Source organism: Dipodomys ordii, unplaced genomic scaffold, assembly GCF_000151885.1.
Source record: "Dipodomys ordii isolate 6190 unplaced genomic scaffold, Dord_2.0 Scaffold61, whole genome shotgun sequence".
In the NCBI taxonomy this organism is placed as follows: domain Eukaryota; kingdom Metazoa; phylum Chordata; class Mammalia; order Rodentia; family Heteromyidae; genus Dipodomys; species Dipodomys ordii.
In genome coordinates, this window is record NW_012267277.1 from 1,008,902 (window position 1) to 1,035,640 (window position 26,739).

Consider the following 26,739-nt stretch of genomic DNA (forward strand, 5'->3'; position numbering starts at 1 on the left):
AGGCCCAGAGTTCAAGCCCCACGACCGACAAAAAAGAAAATATAGTTTGTTTACTGTGTTATAAATGTTCATTTTTTATACTTTGAACCTTTTTATTTTGCTACAAAATAGTGGGAAGAAAATGACTTAATAGTTGAACAAATGCATATTTTACTCCCAATACTATTGTACAGTATTATTTAGTGGACAAGTCATATATCCTCTCTGAAACTTGCCCCTAGATTTTTTTTTGCCAGTCCTGGAACTTGAACTCAAGGCCTGGGCACTGTCCCTGAGCTTTTTTTGTTCAAAGCTAGCACTTTAACACTTGAGCCACAGCACCATTTCTGGCTTTTTCTGTTTAGTGGTACTGAGGAATCAAACTCAGGGCTTCATGCATGCTAGGCAAGCACTGTATCACCAAGCTACATTCCCAGCCCCCCTATATTATTTTTTAAACCTGTCTAAGAATCATATAAGGAAGTATCTGATACAGTGGTTATTATTCCTGATTTTGGCTTTTAGCTGAGAGGACCACATCGTTCAAAATAAGGTGGCTGAATAAAGTTCAGAGATTAAAGAGGAAAAATTTCATTCACAATATCAAGTATTTATTTGCTCATGTTCAGAATCTAATTAGTAATTTACTTTAGTGATTTATATTCTAAGCTATTAAATGAGAGACATTATTACATGAAACCAGTTACCTATGATATTTATATTTTCTGATTGCATTTTTTTTTTGGTGAACTGTTTCTTTTTATTAGTGACAGTATTAGCCAAAAAACAAGCAGTAAAATCTGTGCTTGGACTGACAGGATTCTACAAGACTTCAATTTGATGGGAAAGTGGGACACTTTTTTTTTTTTTTTTTTTTGTGAACATACTGTACAGAGGGGTGGAAAGTGAGACACTTTTGAAAAAAACAACAGCAACACTAGTATTTTGTCTAAACTAAATTGAGAGAGAACTCATTTATGGCTGAGAGAAGCAAAACCTACTTAATCTTTTTTTGCTTTTCTCCAGTTTCCGTGTGTTTCGAAGCTTTACAGTGGAGGCCACAAGGGGCAGGGAAATCATAATTTTATCCTACTTTCCTAATCTTCTCCCCAACCCCCATAGGGTCTCTTCTCTCATCTCTCCTAGACTTTTCTCTGATGGCATTTAAACAGTCTATGTTTTAATGTTTCAGTGGTCAAAAGTACTAAAACTGTATCCAAGGGTAAAAAAGTAGGCATCTCTTGAATGCAAGCCCTTGAAATCCTTTCCAGAGACAACTGCTACTGTACTATCACTTTTTTTGAATATGTTGGATTATTTTGAATAATGATCATTTATTATATAACATGTTTTTTTGAAAGAGTAGTTTGTTTGTTTGTTTGTTTTGTTGGGTGTGGGGCTTGAACTTTCGGCCTGAGCACTGTCCCTCAGCTCTTCAGTTTAAGGCTAGTACTCTACCACTTGAGCTACAGCGCCACTTCCGAAAGAGTAGTTTTTTGTTTGTCTGAGGATTGAACTTAGGGCCTGGGCCTGTGATAAGAAATAAGAACCCTGATTCTCAGCTCTCAGCCTCCTGAATAGCTAGGATTACAGGTGTGAGCTACCAGCATCTGGGTAAAAGTTGATAGTTTTTATTAAATAAAAGAAATATCTTGGGGCTGGGAAGGTGGCTCAGTGGTAGAGCACATGCCTTGCATGCCAGAGGCCCTGGGTTTGATTCCTCACCACCACATAAGCAAAAAGAAAAAAGCCAGAAGTGGCGCTGTGGCTCAAGTAGTAGAGCGCTAGCCTTGAGCTGAAGAGCTGAGGGACAGCGCCCAGGCCCAGAGTTCAGGCCCCATGACTGGACCCAAAAAAACAAACAAACAAAAAAAGAAATATCTTTAGATTTGATACAAATTACTATGGGGAAAGGTGTGTGCATAGGATAAACATATTATCTTCCAAACTGTACTTGACACTTTTCATAATAGAAGGAGATACTATTAACATGCCAGTGAGATATTCATCAGGTTCAAATCATAGCCTGTGTTCATTCTGTTTATAAATCAAATGCTTATCTCCTACTTGAGAATAGTCAGTCCATTTTCCATCATATTTATTTGTCAATTTGTTCCTTTATGTTTCTTTAACTAATCTTTTACAATGTTTTCTTTCCTTACAGATTATGCTGTGGAAGAGAAACCATCACAGATATCAGTAATGCAGCAATTGGAGGATGGTGGTCCTGACCCACTTGTATTTGTTTTAAATGCAAATTTGTTGTCAATGGTTAAAATTGTAAATTGTAAGTTAGAAATTTGTTTTTTAATGAAGATGAATATTCTACAGACTAAGAGATAGTAAATAAAGTTTTCAAAGATTCATCGAACAACTGTATTTTTGTACAGAGCTACATCTTACTGTATACTGTATTCCAAAGAAACTTTTTTTTGTCAGTCATGGGGCTTGAACTCTAGGCCTGCGTGCTGTCCCTGAGCTCTTCAGCTCAAGATTAGTGCTTCAGCTTAAGTTGTAACTTGAGCTACAGGGCCACTTCTGTTTTCTGGTGGTTTATTGGAGATAAGAGTCTTATGGACCTTCCTACCTGAGCAGTCTTTGAACTGTGATCCTCAGATATCAACCTCCTGAGTAGCTAGGATTACAGGTGTGAGCCACCAGCACCTAACTCCAAAGGAACTGTTTTATAAGCAAATAAGATATGTTCTAGAGAACTTGTGAGACTAATCAAAGCTCTTGCCTTTAGTTACAGAGATGAGATAAGTAAATTTTCCATGTATGAAAGTCAATAAATCCTGAACTAATCTGAATTAAAATCTTGATATATGTTAATAATTTAAAACTCATCACCAGATTTAACTAGAGCTGAATAATGTACCTAAAAGCACCAAACAATTTATGTGCTGAGTTGTTTTTGTTTCTGTTTTTGTTTTTTTTTTTTTTTTTGTCGGTCATGGAGCTTGAACTTGGGGCATGAATGCTGTCCCTGAGCTCTACTACTTTGAGCCATAGTATCAATTCTGATTTTCTGGTGGTTAATTGGAGATGAGAGTCTCAAGACTTTCCTGCCTGTGCTGGCTTTGAACCTCGACCCTCACACTGATCTCAACTTCTTTAATAGCTAGGATTACAGGTGTGAACCTGTTGTTTGTTTATTTTTCTGTTTTGTCAGTCATGGGGCTTGAACTCTGAGCCTGGGCACTGTCCCTGAGCTTTTCAGCTCAAGGCAAATGCTCTACCACTTGAGCCACAGGGCCACTTACAGTTTTGTGGTAGTTAATTGGAGATAGGAGTCTCTCAGACTCTTCTGCCCAGGCTAGCTTTGAACCATGATCCTTAGATCTCAACCTCCTGAGTAGCTAGAATTAGAGTTGTGAGCCACTGGCACCCAGCCCCACTATTTATTTTTAAATTTTTCTTTTATTCCTGTTAAGCAGTTGTACAAAGGTGTTGTCAGTTTATGAGTACAATGCATCTTGGTGTATACCACCCCTTTCATCATTTTCCTCCAGCCTTTCCAAACTCACCTATCCCCTCAAATTTATTTTTGATTAGCACATGACTTGTACTTTTAGACTCTTCCTAGACTTTAATTAAAGAAGTTGAAGTCAGTAGTCTAGGAAAGTCATCCTTTTCACCACATTTTATATCATGAAGCTGAGTAAAGTCATGTTGCTGGTAATTTAGTATTTTCTCCCAAAACACTTCAATTAAACTAGCTAGTACATAAAAAATATGTGTTTTCTTTAGGCTATAACCTGAAGCCAGAGATGTGGTATTGGCTTTTTTTGTGTGTGTGTGCTGGTTCTGGGCTTGAACTTAGGGTCTGGACACTGTCTCTAAATATTTTCTACTCAAGTCCATGCTCTACCACTTGAGCCACAGTTCTACTTCTGAGTTTTTGATGGTTAATTGGAGATAAGAGTTTCATGGACTTTCCTTCCCTGGGCTGGCTTTGAATTGGGATCCTCAGATTTCAGCCTCCTGAGTATCTAGGCTTACAGGCATAAGCCACTTGCATCCAGCTTAGTATTGGCTTTTATTGTTTCTGTTCTTCCATAAGTGATTATTTACTTTGCTAAAGTGTTGTTTTTTTAAAAAAAATAAATAAATGGGGAGGATTATATCCTTTAATCATTATGGTATATTTTGGTTTTGCTAAAATGTTTCTTTTGCTGATTTTATATTTTAATAATAAGTTTAAGATTTAAGTGTGTTTTCTTTCATGATCATTTCTTTTACTTTCCTTTTATTTATATGTGGTTAAAAAAGAGCCAGAGGATTGACATAATTTATTTCTCACAATGATTCTTTGACAATGTAATGACAGTTCACAGTTGAATTATACAGACTTATATGATCTTTTTCTATATCTTACCATGTGTGCATCTTTTTTAAAGAGTAAACATTGAGAATAATATCTTTGTAATTTTATTTCACTCATAGATGTGAACAGGAAGTGCTGGTGTTTCACAACCAAGGGAATGCATGCAGTGGGTCAATCGGAGATAGTCATTCTGCTCCAGTGTCTACCTGATGAAAAGTGTTTGCCAAAGGACATCTTTAATCACTTTGTGCAGCTTTATCGAGATGCCCTGGCAGGTAGGAATGCATTCTGACTTGATCTGCATCCTTGATAAATGATAAAAATTGTTGAATTGAGATATATAGTAATCGGATTAGATTTAGAAGTGTAGCATTGGACTTTGATATCAATGGTATGAAGAAATTATACATTTTAATACTTTCCCTGTATGGTTTTCATTATTACAAAGGCTAGAATCTAAGTTGTAATAGAGTCTACTGACCTTGATAAAAGAATATTTTCCTTTGACTAGCTTAAGGATCACAACTTGATATTGGTAGTAGGAAGTAACAATCATACTTTATAAGCTTCAGTTGTCAGTGCTTATATAATCACAGTGTAATCAGTATTGGATTCACATATCAAAAACAATGTAGACAACTTTATCTTATCAAAATACATTATTAACTATAAGATGTGAAGGAATAGCTATTAGAAATTGGAGAAGGCGCCGGGCGCTGGTGGCTCATGCCTGTAATCCTAGCTACTCAGGAGGCTGAGATCTGAGGATCACAGTTCAAAGCCAGCCCGGGCAAGAAAGGCTGTGAGACTCCTATCTCCAATAAACCACCAGAAAACCGGAAGTGGTGCTGTAGCTCAAGTGGTAGAGCACTTGCCTTTAGCTGAAGAGCTGAGGGACAGCGCCCAGGCCCAGAGTTCAAGCCCCACGACCGACAAAAAAAAAAAAAAAAAGAAATTGGAGAAGGCTAGGTATACAAATACTAAAGTTTCAGCTTATTATTTGGCATTAAAAATCCACCTACTTTAATATATTACTCATCACTAGATTGATCAAAACCAAAATCAATACCAACAAATCTTATTACACAGTAGCCCAACATGGTAGCTCATACCTCTAATCCAGACTTCATGGGAGGCTGAGATTAGGAGCATCATGATTCTAGGTAATCTTGCCAAAAAAAAAAAGTCTTCAAGATTCTATCTCAGTAGAAAACGCTAAGTGTTTTAGAACACATTTGTCATTCCACTAGCTGGAATAAGAACATTGTGAGCTGGGTGATAGTGGCTCATGCCTGTAATCCTAGCTACTCAGGAGACTGAGATCTGAGGATCGCGGTTCAATGCCAGCCCAGGCAGGAAAGTCCGTGAGACTCTTATCTCCAACTAACCACCAGAAAACCAGAAGTGGCCCTGGGGCTCAAGTGGTAGAGTGCTCGCCTTGAGCTGAAGAGCTGAGGGACAGCGCCCAGGCCCAGAGTTCAAGCCCCATGACTGATCCCCCCCAAAAAAAGGATTGTGGTCCAGGCATGTGCCTGGTCAAAAAGTGAAACTCTATTCCCCAAAAAATAGTACAAAAAAGGGCTGGAACTTTGGCTTAGTGGTAGAGTACTCATCTAGCAAGCAAGAGGCCCAGAGTTCAAAACCTGGTACTATTAAAAAAAAAAAAAGAATGCTGCACTGTACAGAAAATAAACCTAACAGACATTTACAGAGTATTCTAACAGTTGTGCATACACATATTTGCAATCTATTGATGCTTTTCTGAAATAAGTTATATTGGGCCATAAAGGTAATCTTAATAATACAAACTAATTAAAATGGTTTCTTGTATGTTACCGGATAATAAGGGAATTAAATTGAACTTAATAATAAGAAAAACTATAGAAACTTTATAAACACAAGGAGGTTTGAACTTTAGAATGATCAATGTGTCATTGAAGAAATCGGGAAAGAAAATTTCAAATTACTAAAATCAAATGAAATGAAAATACAGAATACCTTAACTTGTGGGATACAAGAAAGACAATTCTGGGGCTGGGAAGGTGGCTCAGTGGTAAAGTGCTTGTCTTGCATGCCTGAGGCCCTGGGTTCGATTCCTCAGCACCACATAAGCAAAAAGAAAAAAGCCAGAAGTGGCTCTGTGGCTCAAGTGGTAGAGTGCTAGCCTTGAGCTGAAGAGCTGAGGGACAGCGCCCAGGCCCAGAGTTCAGGCCCCACGACCGAACCCCCCAAAAAAAGAAAGACAATTCTAAGAAAGAAATTTATAAATGCCTATATTTTAAAAAAATCAGAAGGAAGTGGCACTGTGGCTCAAGCGGTAGAGCACTCGCCTTGAGCTGAAGAGCTGAGGGGCAGTGCCCAAGTCCAGAGTTCAAGCCCCATGACCGACCAAAAAAAAAAGAAAAAAAATCAGAAGCCAAGTGCCAGTGGCTCATGCCTGTAATCCTAACTAGTGGAGAGTCTAAGAACTAAGGATTGCAGTCCAAAGCCAGCCTGGACAGGAAGGTTGATGAGACTCTTACCTGTAGTTAACAACCAGAAAACCAGAAGTGGCGCTGTGGTTGAAAGTAGTAGAGCACTATCCTTGTGCAAAAATAGCTCAAGGACAGAGCCCAGGCCCTGAGTTCAAGTCCAGGACTGAAAACAAACAAAATAAAAATTAGAGAATAATCAAATAGCCTTGGGTTACTCTGACCTCTTAAACAAAATCAAGCCAAATCCAAAATTATCAGATGGAAAGAATCAATAAAATAGGAGAAATTAATGGGGACTAAAAGAATAAATGAAGTAGGGCATGGTGTCTCATGCCTAGCTACTCAAGAGACTGAGATCTGAGGATCAATGTTCAAAGCCTGCCTGGACAGGAAAGTCTGTGAGACTCTTACCTCCAATTAACTACCAGAGACCTGGAAGTGGTGCTGTGGCTTAAATGATAGAGTGCTCCCCTTAAGCTGAAGAGCTGAGGGAGGGACAGAGCCCAGACCCAGAGTTCAAGCTCCATGACCAACCAAAAAAAAAAGGAATAAATGAAGCAAAAAATTAATTATTTTCAGATAGACATACCCTTTGCCAAACCAACCAAAAGAAACAGATGATACAAATGAATAAAATAAAAGATGAAAGAGGATATATTATAGAAGATACCAATGAAATGCACAAAATTGTGATACAATATTTTGAAACTTTTGCTACAATAAATTGAAAAATCTTGAGGAAACATCTGTGACTCACTGAGATTTATCTGAGAGGAACCTAATCAGATCTACAATGAGCAATGAAATTGAAGCAATAATAGTCTCCCAACAAAGAGCTCAGAACTGGATGCATTCATTGTTGAACTCTACTAGACCTTTAATGGAGTCCTTCTCAAATTATTCCACAAAATAGAAAAGAAATGAGCACTATCAGACTCTTCCTATGAAGACAGTTATTACTCAGATACGAAGTTGAGTAAGGACACAATAACAAGAAGAAAATTATAGATCAACCTCCTGATGTATTTTAGCCTGTGTTCACCTACATTAACCTATGTGAACCTATGGATTTATTAAAAGGCAGGTTATTCTTAAAACTATAGCCTTTCAAGGAATATACATGAATGATAGAAAAATTATGAGAACATAATAGAGTATTTAAAATATCAGGCAGCTGGGCGTCAGTGGCTCATGCCTGTAATCCTAGCTACTCAGGAGGCTGAGAGCTGAGGATCGCAGTTCAAAGCTAACCCAGGCAGAAAAGTCTGTGAGACTCTTATCTCCAGTTAACCAAGTGGTAGAGCAATAGCCTTGAGCTAAAAAGCTGAGGTACAGTATCCAGGCCCAAAGTACAAGTCCCATGACTGACAAAAAAAAATAAAAAAATAAAAAATCAGGCAAGTGAGTGATGATTTGTCTAGTTTTAAGCATATAAGAAAATATTTTTAGCCAAGCACTGGTGGCTCACTTCTGTGATCCTAGCTACCTAGAAGGCAGATATCTAAGGCTCACAGTTTGAAGCCAGCCTGCCCAGGAAAAGTCCTTAAGACTCTTATCTCCAATAAACGATCTCCCCTCCCCCACAAAAAAAAAATCTGAAAGTCAAGCTGTGTCTCAAGTAGTAGAGTACTAGTTTGAGCAAAAGAAACTCAGGGACAGTGCCTAGGCCCTGAGTTCAAGCCCCAGGACTGGCACCAAAAACAAAGATAGATAGATATAGGACTGTATTCCAATGAGGATGAAATGGCTTCTAATAAGCCATCTCTAACATGCTCACTGTGCATAGTAGTGCGTTTCTGTAATCCTTGCATTCAGGAGTCAAAGTAGGAGCATACTTGAACTATGATCAGGTTGTACCTATAATCCATTTCAAGTCTTTCAGATACCTGAATCATTAGAACTCGTATTTCTTTAAGCAACTTTGAGCTCACAAACATTAGAATTGAAGCAGAATTAGAGATAAATGCAGAACAACTTGTATAAAAAAGAATTTATATAGTCTAGCTGGTGTCTAAGTAAGAGAAGTGATTGAGCCATTAGGATTGACTCCTCCCACCCTCCTCTGTAATTGTGGCTCACTTCCTCTGTTCTCCATCTTCCCAGACAGTGCTAGCAGAAGGAAAAGAGTTCTGCTGGCAGTTTACCCTCTACCAGATGTCCCATGTGTTAGTCAGTTTTTCATTGTTGTGACAAAGACTTGACAGAATCAAGAGAGGAAAGATTTCTTTTGTCTCATGGTCTTAAGGGTTTGTTCCCGTGATCATTTGTCTCTTGTTGTCTCTGAACCATGGTGAGGCAGAGTATCATGGAAGGGAGCATGTGTGAACAGCTAAGCTGTTCACCAGCTGGTGGCCAGGAAGCTGAGAGGAGACTGAGGAAGAGACTGGGGACTGAATGGCTTTAATCCATTAATGAAGGCTGAGCCCTTATGATCCAGTCCCCTCTCAATAGCACTGCCATCTGGGGACTAAGCTTGTAACATATGAATCTTTGAAGCTGACACTTCGTATCCAAACTGTAACACTCAGGATGCAAATATAATGAGTCCAGTTTCTGTATCCCACATGCCATCATTGGAGCCCTGTCAGACCAAACCAAAATGTAGACATTCATGCTGAAGTCCTATATCATCAAGTCAAAACTTAAGTTGTTAATCTGATCTTCTGAAAAATCAATAGAGTGAAAAGAGTTTTGGATGGCATGATGAGGGAGATCCTTCTGCTTTAAATTTTACAAGAAGAATAACTTTGAGATGACCAATCTGCTTTTTAATCTGTTCCAGTTTTCCCCAGTCCTTTCCTATCTTTTCTCCTTTTCTTTGGAACATTTATTCTGTTTTATAGGATGAAGTGATACTCAATTCTAGAACTCTAGTAAAAGCTAGTTAACAGTTTCATAGTAAATTTTTGTCCTTTGACATGGAAGACACATATAATTCAATGGATCCATTCTATTGAATGTTCTCATCATAAAGTACCAATTTAAATTACTATAGAACATCTTTATTGATTCAAGAGCCTTAATGATTCTTGCAGTTTTTGTTTTCTTTGTCAACTTTTGTGCTAGGGATTTTTTTTTTGTTAAGATTTAAACCTGTGGAATGTTACTTGTCTATAGATGAGGTGATTGGTGATAATAGAAATTAAATCACTTACTAGATAATGATCTACAATTTTGTAAAAGGAAATAAATGCTTAAAGAATAAAAGATATATACAGTAACATAAGGAGACATAATGAAGAGTGAATAGGAAGATGTTTGTTAGGTATGAGAAGCAGAAAGATAAAAGTTACCTGTAATTGGTTCTAGGCCCTAATGGCAGAATCCCAAAGGAATATTAAATGAACACCTTGAATTCCAAGGAACATTTCTTTCTACCTCTGAGTTATATGCTATATCTTAGTTCATTTTGTGCTCCTGTAATAGTGTACCACAGAGTAGGTAATTTATAGTGAACATAAAGTTATTTTTCACATTTCTGAAGGCCGAGAAGTCTAATATGGTTAGGGCAGTGCTAGCATCTGGAGAGAGCATCCTTGATATGCCTTCTCATAGTGAACGGGCCAATACAATGCAAAAGAAGGGACTATATGTCTCCTTTTAGTGTAAACCGACTCCAATGATAACACTATCCACTCACTCTGTTCTCATGGTCTGTTAACTTAAGTTCTACCTCTTAATGCTGTTGTATTAGGGATTAAGTTTCCAACACATTTTTTAGAGGCTATTTTCAAATCATAGCATATACTAGTGCTTTAAAGGAATACTACATGGAACTTCCATTATGGAGGAAGAAAATCTTCCTTCTTTAATTTTATATCCTTCCTTTCCCCTGGCAAACTCCTTTGACTTTTACATTGGTATGGAATATTTCTCTCTCTCTCCCCCCCCTGTCCCTCCAACTCTCCCTCCCTCTCCTTTTCTCCTCTCCCTCTCTCTCCCGCCCTCCCTCACTCCCTTCCTCCTTTTTGTTTTGTTTTTTGCCAGTCCTGGGGCTTGAACTCAGGGCCCAGGCTCTGTCCTTGAGCTTTTTTTTTTTTTCTCAAGGCCACAGTGCTCTGCCACTTGAGCCACAAGTTCGTGTCCAGCTTTATTTGGTGGTTAATTGAAGATAAGAGTCTCATGAACTTTCCTGCCTGTGGTATCTTCAAACCTCACTCCTCAGATTTCTGCCTTCTGAGTAGCTAGGATTACAATAGACATTAGCTATCAATGCACAGCTTGGAATATTTCTAATTATCTCTTAAAATTGTAGGATTTAGCAGGACAGTAAAGTATCAGTGATGAATTTGGGGCTCTGATCACCAAAGTAACAGCAACTCTACCTCTAATTCTGTGATGCCTACTAGAAAATACAATTAAACAATACCAAGAAAAAAAGAGAATGATTTAAATACACTTTTTTTTTTTTTTTGTCGGTCATGGGGCTTGAACTCTGGGCCTGGGCGCTGTCCCTCAGCTCTTCAGCTCAAGGCAAGCGCTCTACCACTTGAGCTACAGCGCCACGAGATAGGAGTCTCACGGTCACTCCTGCCCGGGCTGGCTTTGAACCGCGATCCTCAGATCTCAGCCTCCTGAGTAGCTAGGATTACAGGCGTGAGCCACCAGCGCCCGGCTTACATACACTTTTTAATGGAGGGACAAAGGATAAACAAATGCAGCAGCAGTACTCACTAGCTACCCTGTTGAAAATGAACTATACGATTTGTGGGTGGAGATAGGAGAGAAACACTGGGAGAGAGCAAGGGAAGGGGTGACATTGTCCAAAAAGAAATGTAGTCATTACCTGGCTCATGTAACTGTAGCCTCTCTGTACATCCCCTTTATAATAACAATAAAAATTTAAGTAAATAAGTAAATAAATATGTTTTCTGTTTTAGGAAATGTTGTGGGCAACTTAGGACATTCTTTCTTCAGCCAGAGTTTCCTTGGCAGTAAAGAGCATGGTGGATTTTTGTATGTGACATCTACCTACCAGTCGCGTCAGGACCTAGTACTTCCAACCCCACCTTACTTGTTTGGGATTCTTATCCAGAAATGGGAAACTCCTTGGGCTAAAGTGTTTCCCATTCGACTAATGTTGAGACTTGGAGCAGAATATCGACGTAAGTAGTAAAAATGCTTTCTTCTGAGTCATATGAACAAGGCATGATGATTATAGCTTTGAGATGCTCAGAGTGCTGTCTGCATTGGCCCTGCTTGATACAATTCAGCAGATAGAATCATTTGAAATAACTAGACCACATATGGCCAGTGTCACCACTTATTCTGGCTAGGTCTTAGTTTTTTGGGAAGATTTGAAAAAAAGAAATTGATGGTATTTACTACATTTTAAACTTAGTTTATGGTTCATTCAATAAAAACCATGATCTTCAGAAATAATAATTTGGACATGAATTTTTATATCTATATTATCTGGTGAGCTTATTCATTGTCACTTGGTTAAAAATAGCTATGAAAATTACTTAACAGATACTGGAAACTAGTTGCATAAAGATCACTCCCAGTTGGTAAGGTAGGCTTCTTTGCTCATTGTTATAGCAATGCAACTAAGTTTGAGGTGTTTTTAATTAAAGGTTAAATTCAAGCTTTACTTTAAACTTTATATCTTCACCTACTTGAAAGTGACATGATCTAGAATCAGATCATTTGCATTCTCGATTCCACCGTTTACTAGCTTTATAACTTCGATCAAGTCACTTGAGTTTTCCAATTGTCAGTTTCTCAAGATTGTCAGGGTTTTTGTTGTTGTTGTTGTGTTGTTTTTGTTTGTAAACTGGAGATTTTAATTATGTATTTTTCCTTTTATTAATTGTATTTATTATTTATGTGGTACTGAGGCATTGAACCTAGAGTATCATGCATGCTAGGCAAGCACTCTACCACTAAGCCACATTCCCTGCCCCTAACTGGAGATGTTAATACTTGCCTTAAGGTCAAATGAAACACTATAAGCCCTAAAACAGTAAACTATATGTTTTCAAGGTAATCAACATTATCCTTTTATTCAGTAATTTATTCACACAATAAGAATTTAATCAAGGCCTATCAAATATCATGATACAGGATTATAGATCTATAGTAATCTTCATAAGGAAAACATACAGAAATTATGGTTAAAATGGTATGTTGTATTAAAAACCCATATTTACAGTATGGGCTTAGGAATTCTAAGGTGGGATCTACTTTAGGAATTCTAAGGTGGGATCTACTTGACAAAGAATGTGGAAATTAAAAAAGAAATATCTCTTGGACAAAGATGCCTCTTACTGAACTCTGTAAAGGAAGTAGGAAAGGGCAGGATCTCATGCAGAGGAAGCATGACTTGTGCCAGCATTTCAAACTGTAAAAGCCTGAGAGAATAGCCTGGTATTTGACTATTCTAATGAAGGTCTGCTTAGGGGGTATAAAGTAGAGAACAGGAGAATTGGGAGATGTTTATTTCCGGGATCATATCAGTCCAGTTTGGACAAGATTGCTTCATAAGTCAATTTTGAAACAGTTGCATCAAAAGATTTATTGTGGTCAATCATGAAAACTTTCTGCTCAAGATTTGTCTGCTACCATGCTAAATGCTTTCTGAGCCCCAAATTTTATATATTCTGATGAGCCATAAATCATGAAAATTTTACCAGCCATTATATGTCTCTTCCTAGAATTTTAAGCTGCCAAACTTAGTCTGATCATTTCTCATTCCACAGTTTATCCTTGCCCACTGTTCAGTGTCAGATTTCGGAAGCCATTATTTGGGGAGACGGGGCATACCATCATGAATCTTCTTGCAGTAAGTTGAGCATTTTTTGTTGTTCTTATATAAGAAGAAAGCAAAATGATTTTATTATTTTGGCAGCATGCCTCTTAGTGTTTCAAGAAGGTAAAAATGTAGGCCAGAGAGAACAAGACATACATAGTTTTGGGAAAACATAAAGAATTCTGGATAAAAGAGTAAAAGATTCTAACTCCAATTACACACTTACTTATAGAAGTGAACCTTGAAGGAGTATTGTGAGGACTAGAAACACTGTAAAAATAAGTTACCTAACATTTTACCTTGATACCATTTTTCTTTCTTTCTCTCTCTCTTTCTTTTCTTTTGTATTCTTTTCTTTCTTTTTTTCCCTTTTTTTGTCAGTCCTGGGGCTTGAACTCTACCACTTGAGCCACAGTGCCACTTCTGGCTTTTTCTGTTTATGTGGTACTAAGGAATCAAACCCAGGGCTTCATGCATGTCAGGCAAGCACTCTACCACTAAGCTACATTCCCAGCCCCTTGATACCATCTTAAGGCATGGAATTCCCTCTGCCTGTATAGCTCACAATTCCAAAATTGGTCAGTGGTTGTGCTCAAATATTTATGCCATTAGATTTCCACTCTCTTCTAATGGAGATGTATGGAGTAGGATTTAAATTTCATTTTCCCCCTTTCTCATGTCTCCTCTGCACATATGCAGGCTTCGATTCTTTTGAACAAGACATTGGTTGGCTTTGATTTCAAAAGGTCTCTGCTACCAGACTAAGGTCAATTCCTGATATCTGGAGTACTTATTATGAAGCCCCTATTATACTTTTACTTCCAAGAATTCCTTGGTAATAACTAACTAGTCTGTCTCTCTGTGTCTGTCTTCATATATGTATATTCTAAACAAACATACATATATTTATGTTTGTGTGTAAGAGTGTGTGTATATATATATGTATGTATATATAAAATATGATGTATATATGTAAGTAACTTGGCCTAGACAGACTGATGTCATCAAGCTAATAGAGTTGTTGGTTTTATCTTTTTTATTTTTGTTGGTCATGGGGCTTGAACTCAGGGCCTGGGCACTGTCGCTGAGCTTCTTTTGCTCAAGGCTAGCACTCTACCACTTGAGCCATAGCACCACTTCCAGTTTTCTGGTAGTTAATTGGAGATAAAAGTTTCAGGGACTTTCTGCGCCCAGGCTGGCTTTGAACCATGATCCTCAGATCTCAACCTCCTGAGTAGCTAGGATTACAGGCATGAGCCACCGGTGCCTGACTTAAAAATTATTTTTAGTGGTTTCTTGGTCTCCCTATTTAGCCCACATTGGCCTTAAACAACTTGCAGTACTTCTTCAACCTCTCAAGTATGTGGGATTACAGGCATGTACCACCACACCTGTCTTGGGTCATTTTAAATAATGTATGCTTTCAATTGTCTTTTTTAAAAAAAGGAAACTGGGGTTTGAACTTCGGGCCACACATTTACTAGGCAGGCACTCTACTACTTGGGCTCAATCCCATTCCTTGACTTATCTTTTGAACATTTAGAATACATTTATAATAACTATTACCATATCCCAGTTGGTAATTCTGACATCTTGTGTCAATTCTATCTCAGTGTCCTTGGGTTGATTTTTTTTTAATTCTCATTTCAAGTTTTGTTTTCCTGCTACTTTGCATAGTTGCTATTTTTTACTGAATACCAGACATTGTGATTTTACTTTGTGTTGTGATGAATATTTTTGTGCTTCTGCCAACATTGTTGAGCTTTTTGCAAGTAACATAGGTGAGGTACTTAGGTACACCCAACTCTTCCTGTCACTTTCTACATCTCACTAAATATTGTTAAAGTAGCACTGATAATAAGATGTAGAATGATTTAAAACTTTTTGTCCTTTGTTCACATTCCATATCCAATTCAATGGTTTGTCAGTGTTCTTTTAACATATCTAGACTCAGACAATTCCTTATCATCTTTTGAACTATTACTTTTTTGTGTGTGTGCGTGTACATGTATGTGTGTGTGTGTGTGTGTATGTGTGTGTTTGTGCTGGTCCTGCAACTTGAACTCAGGGGGCCTGTGCACTGTCCCTGAAGCTTGAAGCTAGTGCTCTACCACTTGAGCCAAATCTCCATTTCCAGCTTTTTGACAGTTAACTGGAGAATAAGTGTCTCTGGGGCTTTTCTGCTTGGGCTAGCTTTGAACTGCAATCCTCAGATCTTAGCTTCCGGGGTAGTTAGGATTACAGGTATGAGCCACTGATGCCCAGCCTACCTAGATTATTTATTTATTTTTTTGGTCCGGTTGTGGGGCCTGAACTCTTGGCCTGGGTGCTATTCCTCAGCTCTACAGCTCAAGGCTAGCACTCTACCTCTTGAGCCACAGCACCACTTCCGGCTTTTTTTTTCTGCTTATGTGGTGCTGAGGAATCGAACCCAGGGCCTTAAGCATGCAAAGCAAGCACTCTACCACTGAGCCAACTTCCCAGCCCTACCTAGATTATTTTTATTGTGTTTATATCCTCTACTTTTGCTTATACTTACTCACCGCTATTGTTTATAGGGAAGTCAGATCTATGAAAACAGGGCAGAAGCTTCAAAATTGAAAGTCTTTGTGATAATTAGTGTTCTGGTGGATATTTGTAATGTCAGAACTTGGAAGGCTTAGCTGCCTAAGATTACAAGATGGGGGCCAGCCTGGGTTATCTAGAAACACCTTGTCTCCCATCTCCTCCCTAAAAAGGCTTTGTGGTAACCTATGAAAACTTAGATGTATACAATCACTTTGGCCTTGACTCCAGCCGCTATTGCTCCTTTGGCTTCAGCCATATTGAATACGGGATAGGCACTTACATTTTCTAGAGTCCAGACTTTACAGAATAAGAAGATTAAATCAAGTGAGAGTCCTTATCCCATTGGAGTTTACCTTAAAAACAGTGAACAAGAGAAATATAAAAAATGTTAAGTGAGGGGCTAGGAAGGTGGCTTAGTGGTTAGAGTGCTTGCCTTGCGTGCATGAAGCCCTGGGTTCGATTCCTCAGTACCACATAAGCAGAAAAGGTCAGAAGTGACCCTCTGGCTGTAGTGGTAGAGTGCTAGCCTTGAGCTGAAGAGCTGAGGGACAGCGCCCAGGCCCAAAGTTCAGGCTCCACGACTGGCAAAAAAAAAAAAAAAAAAGTTAAGTGATGATAAAGCATTCAAGTATTTGTTTAATGTCAAGTAGAACAAGTATAGGAAATTATTTGGTTTACTTCCCAATAAGTGTTTACAGTCTTAGAGAGTTATAATATATGCAGTAGCATTGCATTATACATTTTCTTATTGCTTAAATAAAATAGTTGTTCAATATTGGCATGCTTTTCCCTTTGTTTTAGTTTCATTCCTATAAATCAAACCTTGCTATTGATGAATTCCTTATTCTACTTAAATCTGTTTTTGCTCAGGACTTCAGAAATTACCAGTATACTTTGCCAGTAGTTCAAGGGTTGGTAGTTGACATGGAAGTTCGGAAAACAAGCATCAAAATACCCAGCAACAGATACAATGAGGTAAGATTTGCTATGAAAGAAAATTCTTCCTAGTTGAAAAATGTGAATGAATGTGAAAAGTACAGGATTACATATACATTTTACTATATTTCTTCAAATATCTAACTTTAAAATTTTTATTAGTATAAATTGATTTTACACAAGGACTTTTATAGCATGCATAGAATATACATTAATTAAACTCATGAGTTTCACTATACTGTTTTCATACACATACATAATGTACTTTTATAATATTCACACACATACTTCTCATCACCCTGTTCTTTGCCTCTTTCCCCATCTGCTGATTCCCTCTCCAACTAGTCCCCTTGTTACAGTTATGTCACATTATTATTTTTAGGTTGAGATTCCACATATGAAAATATCCAAAATTTGACTTTGTGTTTGGCTAGTCTTGCTTAACATGATGATCTCTAGTTCTAAACATTTTCCTGCAAATGACATAATTTCACTCTTCTTTGTGGATAAATAATATTCCATTGTATTTATGAACTTCATTTTCTTTAACCAATCATTTGTTGTTGAGCACTTAGGCTACTTTTCTCTTCTGGCTATTGTAAATAGTGCTGCTATAAGCATGCTTGTACAGGTATCTCTCTTACATGGTGATTTACGTTCCTTTGAATACATGCACATATAGCAGCAGGATCATATCGTAGTTCTATTTTTAGTTTCTTGAAGACTCTCCACAATTTTTCTAATAGTGGCTGCACTAATTTACATTCCCACTAATAGTATATAAGGATTCCTTTTTCTCTGCATTGTTACCTATTTTATTGATGACTGGCCTTCTAGGCATAGAATCTCAGTTTAGTTTTGACTTGCATTTCCTTTATGACTAAGAATGTTAAACATTTCTTGGTGTATTTAGCAGCTGGTTTTTTAAAATCTCTTTTGAGAACTTTCTATTCAATTTGACTGCTACTTATTAATTGAACTATTTGTTCTTTGGTTGTTTATATAATCTGAATATTAATCCTTTGTCCAATTAATAGTTTGCAAAGATTTTCTTCCATTCTGTGATTATCTCTTGATAATCAGAAGCTTTTTCCTTTTATGTGCAAAAGCTTTTTAATTTGATATAAGCCCATTTGTCAATTCTTGCTCCTACTTGCTGAGCATTTGAGTCCTATTCATGAAGTTGTTTCTTATGCCTATATATTCTAGTATTTCCCCTATGCTTTCATGTTTCAATATTTCAAGTCTTCATTAAGGTCTTTGATTAATTTGAATCAATTTTAGTAAGGGTGTGACAGAGTTCTAGTTTCAGTCTTCTACATATGGATATCCAGGTTTCCTTACATCATTTGTTGAAATGGCTGTCATTAGTCCAATGTATGTTTTTGTCTCATTTGTCAAAAATCAGATGGCTACTGCTATGTGGATTCATTTCTAGATCTTCTATTCTCTTCCACTGGTCTATTTGGCTGTGAGCATCATACTGTTTTGTCTCTGAGTGTAATTTGAAGTCAGATATTGTGATACCTTCAGCATTGTTTGTTAAAAAAATTGAGTTAATGGAGCTGGGAAGGTGGCTCAGTGGTAGAGCGCTTTACCTTGCATGCATGAGGCCCTGGGTTCGATTCCTCAGCACCACATAAGCAGAAAAAGCTGGAAGTGGCGCTATGGCTCAAGTAGTAGAGCTCTTGCCTTGAACTGAAAAGCTGAGGGACAGTGCCCAGGCCCAGAGTTCTGGCCCCACGACTGACAAAAAAAAAAAAAATGAGTTAATGTATATTTGTAATCTTTCCATATATGCACACAGTATATTTTAAAAAAATTCACGCATCTATCATATTCCCATTGCTCCCTTCCATTCTCTTCTCTACTATTTTCAAACAATGTTTACTGTGTATATGCATATGTATATATACACATATATACCACAGAATATTATACATGGAGTATTATACATGTATTCTTACATAAATGTACATGTATATATTATATATAATACATATTTATATATATGGACTATGTATACATACATATATATAAATGTTTTCTGTATCCATTCATTGGTTGTTGAGCAACTTAGCTGATTCCTCATTTTAGCCATTGTGAACAGAGCTACAATAAACAGGGGAATTTATTTATTTATTTTTGCCAGTCCTGGGGCTTGAACTCAGGGACTGGGCACTGTCCCTGAGCTTCTTTTGCTCAAGGCTCGCACTCTATCACTTGAGCCATAGAGCCACTTGTGGCTTTTTCTCATTATGTGGTAATTAAGGAATCAAACCCAGGGCTTTGTGCATGCTAGACAAGCACTCTACTGCTGAGCCACATTTCCAGCCCAAACAGGGGAATTTAGATACCTTTTTTATCTATTGATTTACTTTCCTTTGGATATATGCCTAGAAGTGCTGAGATTACAGTGAGGCACACAGAACTTCTACAGGTGATTTTAAGTACTATTTTGATAGGTCAAAATTTATGGAAATTTATGCTTTAAATATGTACATTTTGTTAATTATTTTTCTATTTACCTGAGAAAACTCCCATTTTTTTTCTGATAATGTGGCAGACATTCAGACTTCAGAAATATAATCAAAGAATTCATCTATCAAAATCTCATATAGAAAGGAACAAAGTTAGCTGAGCACTGGTGGTTCATTCTATAATCAAAGTAAATCAGGATGCTGAGAGCCGAGGATAATGGTTCAAAGCCAGCCTGGACAAGAAAATCTGTGAGCATCTTATCTCCAATTAAATCACAGAAAAATCCGAAATGGCTCTGTGGCTTTAGTGGTAAAGTGTTAGTCTTGAGCAAAAGGAATTCAGGCAGAGTTCAGACCTCAAGACTGGCAAAAAACATAAAATAAAATAAATGAGAAAAAAAGGAATAAAGTTTTGTTAGCCTTTATTCAAAACCAAAAAGACAGGAACAGAGTTTATATTGGTTGTGATATAATCAAAGAATCTATGAAATCAGACATTTATACAATTCTCCATCTTGTGTGATTTAGATTGGAAGTTAGTCTGAATGGCCTCTTGAGCTTCTTTCCCACTCTGATCCTAAAATAGGAGTTTTGGTTTATTTTAATTCAAAAGTACACATAATCTTCAGAGAAGTGTGAAATTACAAAAGCATAATTTCATAGGTTCCTTGTATCACTAGCGAGAGCAGATGGCACTCAAATCTGTTTGAAAAATGTTTGTTTTTTGGCCTTCAAGGAATAGATTTCTTTTAGAGAAAAAGCCTTCTCCAATAGTTCCTGATAGTTTATTCCATTTGGAAGGAATAAAAAGAGTCCAAAGTCCTTCCAATGCAGGAAGGAGGTAGTATTGATTATTTTTACAGTTATTCCTAGTTTATATGTGAAAGATAGTATTTAACCATAGATATAAATTCAAATGAAAGGATCCCTAAGAAAGAGACCTATGTTACTATACTTCTGTAATTTGTGTATGGCCACTGACAGTAATAAACAATGACTCTGGAACACTGAGCTTCTACCCAAACTCACAGCTTTCCTTTCAGAATTCACAACCTTATTGCCACTTTTAATCTTGTGACCATCAATTTAATCTTACTGTCTTTATATCAAGCATCACAAAATGTCCTGGACTCCACCATCAACCTTTCTCTCTCAGAAATCAATTTCTGTCTCTGTGCATCCACATTTTTTTTACCTTATTTCTTGCTCATTTTGGAGAATCCAAAGGCTCAGCCTTATGTCTTATTTGTCTCTATCCATTTCCTTGGTGATCTCGTGCTGTAGCTTTAAATAGAGTCTCTTTGCTGATGGCTTCCAAATACTCACTTTCAGCCCAAGTCTCTCCCCTGATTTATAGACTTAACTATGATACTGCCCATGTGACAGCTCTACTAGCAGATCATCTCAGGCTAGCAAGTTTACTGTGACCTCTTGAACGTCTGTCTAAGTGTGTTATTCCATGCATTCCTTCATCCTTCCAGTTATTCATCAGAAAACTTTGGAGTTATCTTTTTTTGCTGAGGGTCAGACCTAGGGGCCCAGGCATGCAAGGCAAGAGCTCTAGAGCTAAATGCTCAGCCCTTGAGGGAGGGATCTTTGAACCTTCTTTCTCTCATTCCCTGGTAGATAATCCAGCTGCTTAGGAAGTTTCTGCCAGCTCCACCTATCCCCCAAAATATCCAAAATCCAACTGTGTCTTCGTCCCTGGACCATTCTGGTCCCTGACCTGGATTTGTGTGATAGGCTCCTTAGCCTCCTGTCTGATCTTCCTGTTAGCATTCTTGTCTCTTTTCTCAACACAGCAGCCCAACGGATGCTGTTAAAAGCGTCATTGCGGGAGGGAAGAAAGGGAGGGATGACACTGTCCAAAAAGAAATATACTTTTTACCCTGACTTATGTAATTGCAACCCCTGTATATCACCTTTATAATAACAATAAACAAAAAATTGAAAAAAAAACCTGTCACAGCATATCACTACTCTGCTCAGAACCCTCTAAGGATTTTTGTTCCAACCCAAACTGAAGTCATCTATACTATTTTTTTCTTGTATTGTTTTTTGGTGCTGGACATCAAACCAGTCAGGACCTAGTTTATTCTAGGTGAGCACTCTACCTAGCTCCTATTTGAAGTTTGTTTTTAGAAAATAACACGTGCCAGGTGCCGGGGGCTCACACCTGTAATTCTAGCTTCTCAAGAGGCTGAGATCTGAGGATCACAATTCAAAGCCAGCCCAGACAGGAAAGTCTATGAGACTCTATCTCCATTTAACTACCAGAAAACAGGAAGTGGTGCTTTGGCTCAAAGTGGTAGCATTCTAGCCTTGAGCTGAAGAGTTCAAGCCCTAGGACCCACAAAAAAAAAAAAAAAAGTTTTCATTGAAGTTTTTTGTATAATAGGTGCAGAGTTTAAGAGAGTTTCTTCAAATGATTTCTCTTGGTACCACTTAGAAGCATTCTTACTGTCTGTAACATAGAGTGCTACAGTCCTTCAAATGGAATTATAGAGTAATTTATTACACATTTTCAATTATCTGAAATCATTCAATAGTTTGTAGCATGTTAATGGAGTGAAAAGGGGATACAAGGCAGTCTGCATTCAATATATTCAAATATATTTTCAACATAAATGTACCTCAGAAGTCAGCTTACCTCCTCATTTTCTTAGGATAGTAATTTGAATTTCTTAGCCCATTACCTCTCTGACCTTATTTCTTGTTCTTCCTTCTCAGTTACTCAGCTTCAGGCACACTGTCCCTAATGTGTCTTGAAAATGCCAGGCATACTGTGCAGTTGCCACGCTAGGGTACTGTACCAGCTGTCCTAAATTCCAATAGGGTCTTCTTAGATAAACCTATGGCTTTCTTCTGCTTTTGCCTGTCCATGCTATTTGAAATTGTACTCACCCGCACTTCTCACATTCCATGTTTTATTTTTTCTCATAGCACATATCATTGTAACAGGGGTTTTTTTTGTTTGTTTTTTTTTTGGGTCCGGTCGTGGGACCTGAACTCTAGGCCTGGGCACTGTCCCTCAGCTCTTCAGCTCAAGGCTAGTGCTCTACCACTTGAACCACAGTGCCATTTCCAGCTTTTTCTGCTTATGTGGTGCTGAGGAATCGAACCCAGGGCGTTATGTATGCAAGGCAAGCACTCTACCAATAAACATTTTTTTTTGGGGGGGGGGGTCGGTCGTGGGGCCTGAACTCTGGGCCAGGATGCTGTCCCTCAGCTCTTCAGCTCAAGGCTAGCGCTCTACCACTTGAGCCACAGCACCACTTCCAGCTTTTTTTTTTCTTGTTGCTTATGTGGTGCTGAGGAATCGAACCCAGGGCCTCAGGCATGCAAGGCAAGTGCTCTACCACTGAGCCACCTTCCCAGCCCTCCAAAGCACTTCTCTTATAGTTACCTCTCCCTTGCAGGACCTGGGTTTGAACCTAGGGCTTTGCACTTACTCTTATCACTGTAACCACACCCTAGCCCTTTTCTTTTGTTTTAGTTATTTTTCAAATAGAGTCTCAGAAGGTTTCTTCTCACTTCAGCCTCAGACTGTGCTTCTCACCTACGCCTACCTCAGTGCTGGACCATAGGCCACACTACCACACCTGTCTGATTTCATTTACCCTATATGTTGACATGGGGGTTTTGCTAACTTTTTGTCCAGGGCTTCCCTTAAAAAGAAAAAGCAAGGGCTGGGAAGGTGGCTCAGTGGTAGAGCGCTTACCTTGCAGGCCTGAGGCCCTGGGTTCCATTCTTCAGCACCATATAAGCGAAAAAGAAAAAAGCCGGAAGTGGCATTGTAGCTCAAGTGTTAGAGCGTTAGCCTTGAGCTGAAGAGCTGAGGGACAGCGCCCAGGCCCAGAGTACAGGCTCCATGACAGGACTGAGATGCCCTCTGCCCCCTCTTCTCTCCTCTCCAATTCCCCCCCCCCCCCCCCCCCCCCCCCCCCCCCGGCCCAAAAAAAAAGCAATCTTTTCCTGATTTGGCATTACAGGCATGAGTCACCAAGCCCAGCCTGAAATAGTTGTTTTTCTTATCCCATTTTACAAAAGAGAAAACTGGGACATAGAGGTGTTAATAAATTGCCCAAGGGCATACAGAGTTAATTACCAGCTAGATTCAGATGTAGGCTTTGTAGTTAGATCCTTGCTATTAATCCTTATCCAAAGCTAATTGAAGGTAATAGCATATTAAAAATACAGAGAATTTGCAATAGCACTGAAGAAGTGAATGATGACCACTGTTAGTGGCTTCTGTCTGTAATTCTCCTATTCATGAGGCTGAGATCCAGAGAATCATGGATCAGAGCTAACCTGGGCAGAAAAGTTCCTAAGACTTTGTCTCAAAAAAAAGCAAAAAATAGGGCAGGAGGTGTAGTTCAACTGGTAAAAAGGATTGGCTATGCAAGCAAGCTGAATGTGTGAGGCCCTAAGTTCAAATCTCAGAATTGTCCCCCAAAAAGAAGAGAGTGGTCATGTTAACGATTGATTGGGCTCAAAAAGAAACCTTTATGCAGGACTTGGTGTATTTACCGAGTCGTGATTTAAGGGCCAGCTTTTTCAGGAGCTTGGATTTGGGAGAAGAAAAGAGAGGCTAAATAATTAGATGTGCAAGAGCTCAGCCATGGTAAATGATAGGGCATCAGAAGTAGTCCTGCATATAAGGACACCGTAGAAGGGAGGCAAGTTAGGAAAACTGGTATAATGAGATTAGTGCATAAGGAAAGCCATGATTGTTAGTGAAGGACAAGGTGGAAAAAATGTGATATATTAGACCTGTACTTGGATAAGTGTGGAAATATTGAATGAATCAGAACTAATCAGGATTGTCAGAAAACCAGATTGTTAAGATTATGTCTAGAAAAGGTGTTATAAGGTCTTGAATTATGATAAAAGTCAGGAAGACTTCCATCTCACTCAGTAAGTCACATGGGCATGCATGGTGGTGTACACCTGTGGTTGCAGATGTCCAAGAGGCCATCAGCAGGAGAACTATGCACAAAGAGGGCCGTCCTGGACAAAAGCGTAAGACCCTACCTGGAAAACAAGAAAGCAACAACAACAGTAGGGCTGAGGCAGTGGCCAAAATGGTAGAGTGACCTTGTTTAACAAGTTCAAAACCCTGAGATCAAACCCTTGTACCGAAAAAATATTAGTAACTGGTTTATTTGAAGACAAAAAGTAAGTAAAATTAAGAAACAGTGAAGCCAAATGCCGGTGGCTCACTCCTGTAATCCTAGCTACTTAGGAGGCTAAGATCTGAGGATCGCAGTTCAAAGCCAGCCCGGGCAGGAAAAGTCCGTGAGACTCTTATCTCCAATAAACCACCAGAAAGCCGGAAGTGGCGCTGTGGCTCAAGTGGTAGAGTGCTAGCCTTGAGCTGAAGAGCTGAGGGACAGCACCCAGGCCCTGAGTTCAGGCCCCACGACTGGACCCAAAAAAAAAAAGAAAAGCCCTGGATAAATAAGCTTAAATAGTTCTTTGCCACAGGGCTTCTCAGACCTTTTGACAAGCCGATAACTGTTCTCATTTTCCAAGAGGATAGTGTCTATCTTTTCACAAATTTATTTGACCACAAATAATGTTTTGCTTCAATGTATCTCCTAAAATTACATGGTTCGACACTTTATTTATGAAACATTTCTCTAGTAGACAAATAATAGGTCTATAGATAGACATGTAGAATGTGTGTATATGTATGTCTGTAGACATATAGTAGATTCTTAATGTATTTTAAATATATTTTATTGTCTTTAAATAGTTGTACAAAGGAGTTGCCATTCCACAAAGTAGTTGATGAACACAGTGCATCTTGATCATTGTCTCCCCATTGCCACATTCTCACTTGTGCCTTTCAACCTACCCCCTTCCCTTCCCTTACTTTACTTATGTTTGTAGAATATACATTGAAGAAATAATTTTATTGTGGGTCAGTCTGGGGCTTGAACTCAGAGACTGAGCACTGTCCCTGTGCATTTTTGCTCAAAGTTAACACTCTACCACTTGAAACACAGTTCCACTTCTGGCTTTTTTGTGTGTATGCTTGCTAAATTGAAGTCTCACAGATATTCATATCTGGCTGGGGTTTTTTTTTGTTGTTGTTGTTTTTGGTCAGTCATGGGGGCTGAACTCTGGGCCTGGGCACTGTCCCTCAGCTCTTCAGCTCAAGGCTAGTGTTCTACCATTTGAGCTACAGCGCCACTTCTAGCTTTTTCTTTTTTTTTGGGGGGGGTCAGTCGTGGGGTTTGAACTCTGGGCCTGAGTGCTGTCCTTACGCTCTTCAGCGCAAGGCCAGCACTCTACCGCTTGAGCCATAGCTCCACTTCCAGTTTTCTAGTGGTTTATTGGAGATAAGAGTCTCACGGACTTTCCTGCCCGGGCTGGCTTTGAACGTGATCCTCAGATCTCAGCCTCCTGAGTAGCTAGGATTACAGGCGTGAGCCACTGGTGCCCAGCCCTGGCTTTTTCTTTATGTGGTGCTGAGGAATCGAACCCAGGGCCTCACACATGCAAGGTAAGCACTCTATCACTGAGCCACCTTCCTAACCCTATCTGGCTGGTTTTGAACCATGAACCTCACATCTCATCCTTCTGAATAGCTAGGATTGCAGTTATGAGCCATCAATGCCCAGCAATACATTGAAGTATTTTTTTGTTTTTTTTTACTTGATTCTCCTTGCTTCTCTTCATTACAATATTAATATATTAATAAATTCACAACCAGGTAAGAACAGAAAGGGAACTTAGTATGATAGAGCCAATTTAAGTTTTCATTTAGATTTGCCTGCTGACAGTTTATTTACAGCTGACATCATACTTAATGTAGAAGAACTATATTGACCTCTAGTGTTATGACAAAGTCAGGCATGTCTGCTCCCATGGCTTCCATTGGGCATCATACTGAAATGATAACCAGTGCAATAGGATCTCAATGTATTTTTAAGTCAGTCATTTAGTAGAGGCATTATATATATATATATACATACACACATATACATATATATATAAAGTATATATATATTTTTTCAATATCAAAAGTAAAGTAGATAAGTCCATAATGTTCCATTTCAGTCAAATGGTATCTAAAATATATAAATAAATTCTATTCAGCTAGGTGCTGGTGGCTCATGCCTATAATCCTAGCTACTCAGGAGGCTGAGATGATGGTTCAAAGCCAGCCTGGGTAGGAAAGTCTGTGAGACTGTTTTGTTTTGATCATGGGGCTTA

General features: G+C 38.5%; 1 protein-coding gene across 1 annotated transcript in view; it reads left to right on the forward strand.

The window, feature by feature from the left end:
* Zfyve9 (zinc finger, FYVE domain containing 9) overlaps positions 1–26,739 on the forward strand; it is an 80,664-nt gene that overhangs the window by 39,286 nt on the left and 14,639 nt on the right. The window contains exons 7-13 of the mRNA XM_013022193.1: positions 609–618; positions 2,144–2,266; positions 4,426–4,581; positions 11,661–11,885; positions 13,482–13,564; positions 16,970–17,074; positions 20,044–20,050. Of these exons, the coding sequence (XP_012877647.1) occupies positions 609–618; positions 2,144–2,266; positions 4,426–4,581; positions 11,661–11,885; positions 13,482–13,564; positions 16,970–17,074; positions 20,044–20,050 (709 nt within the window). The remainder of the gene's footprint in view (positions 1–608; positions 619–2,143; positions 2,267–4,425; positions 4,582–11,660; positions 11,886–13,481; positions 13,565–16,969; positions 17,075–20,043; positions 20,051–26,739) is intronic.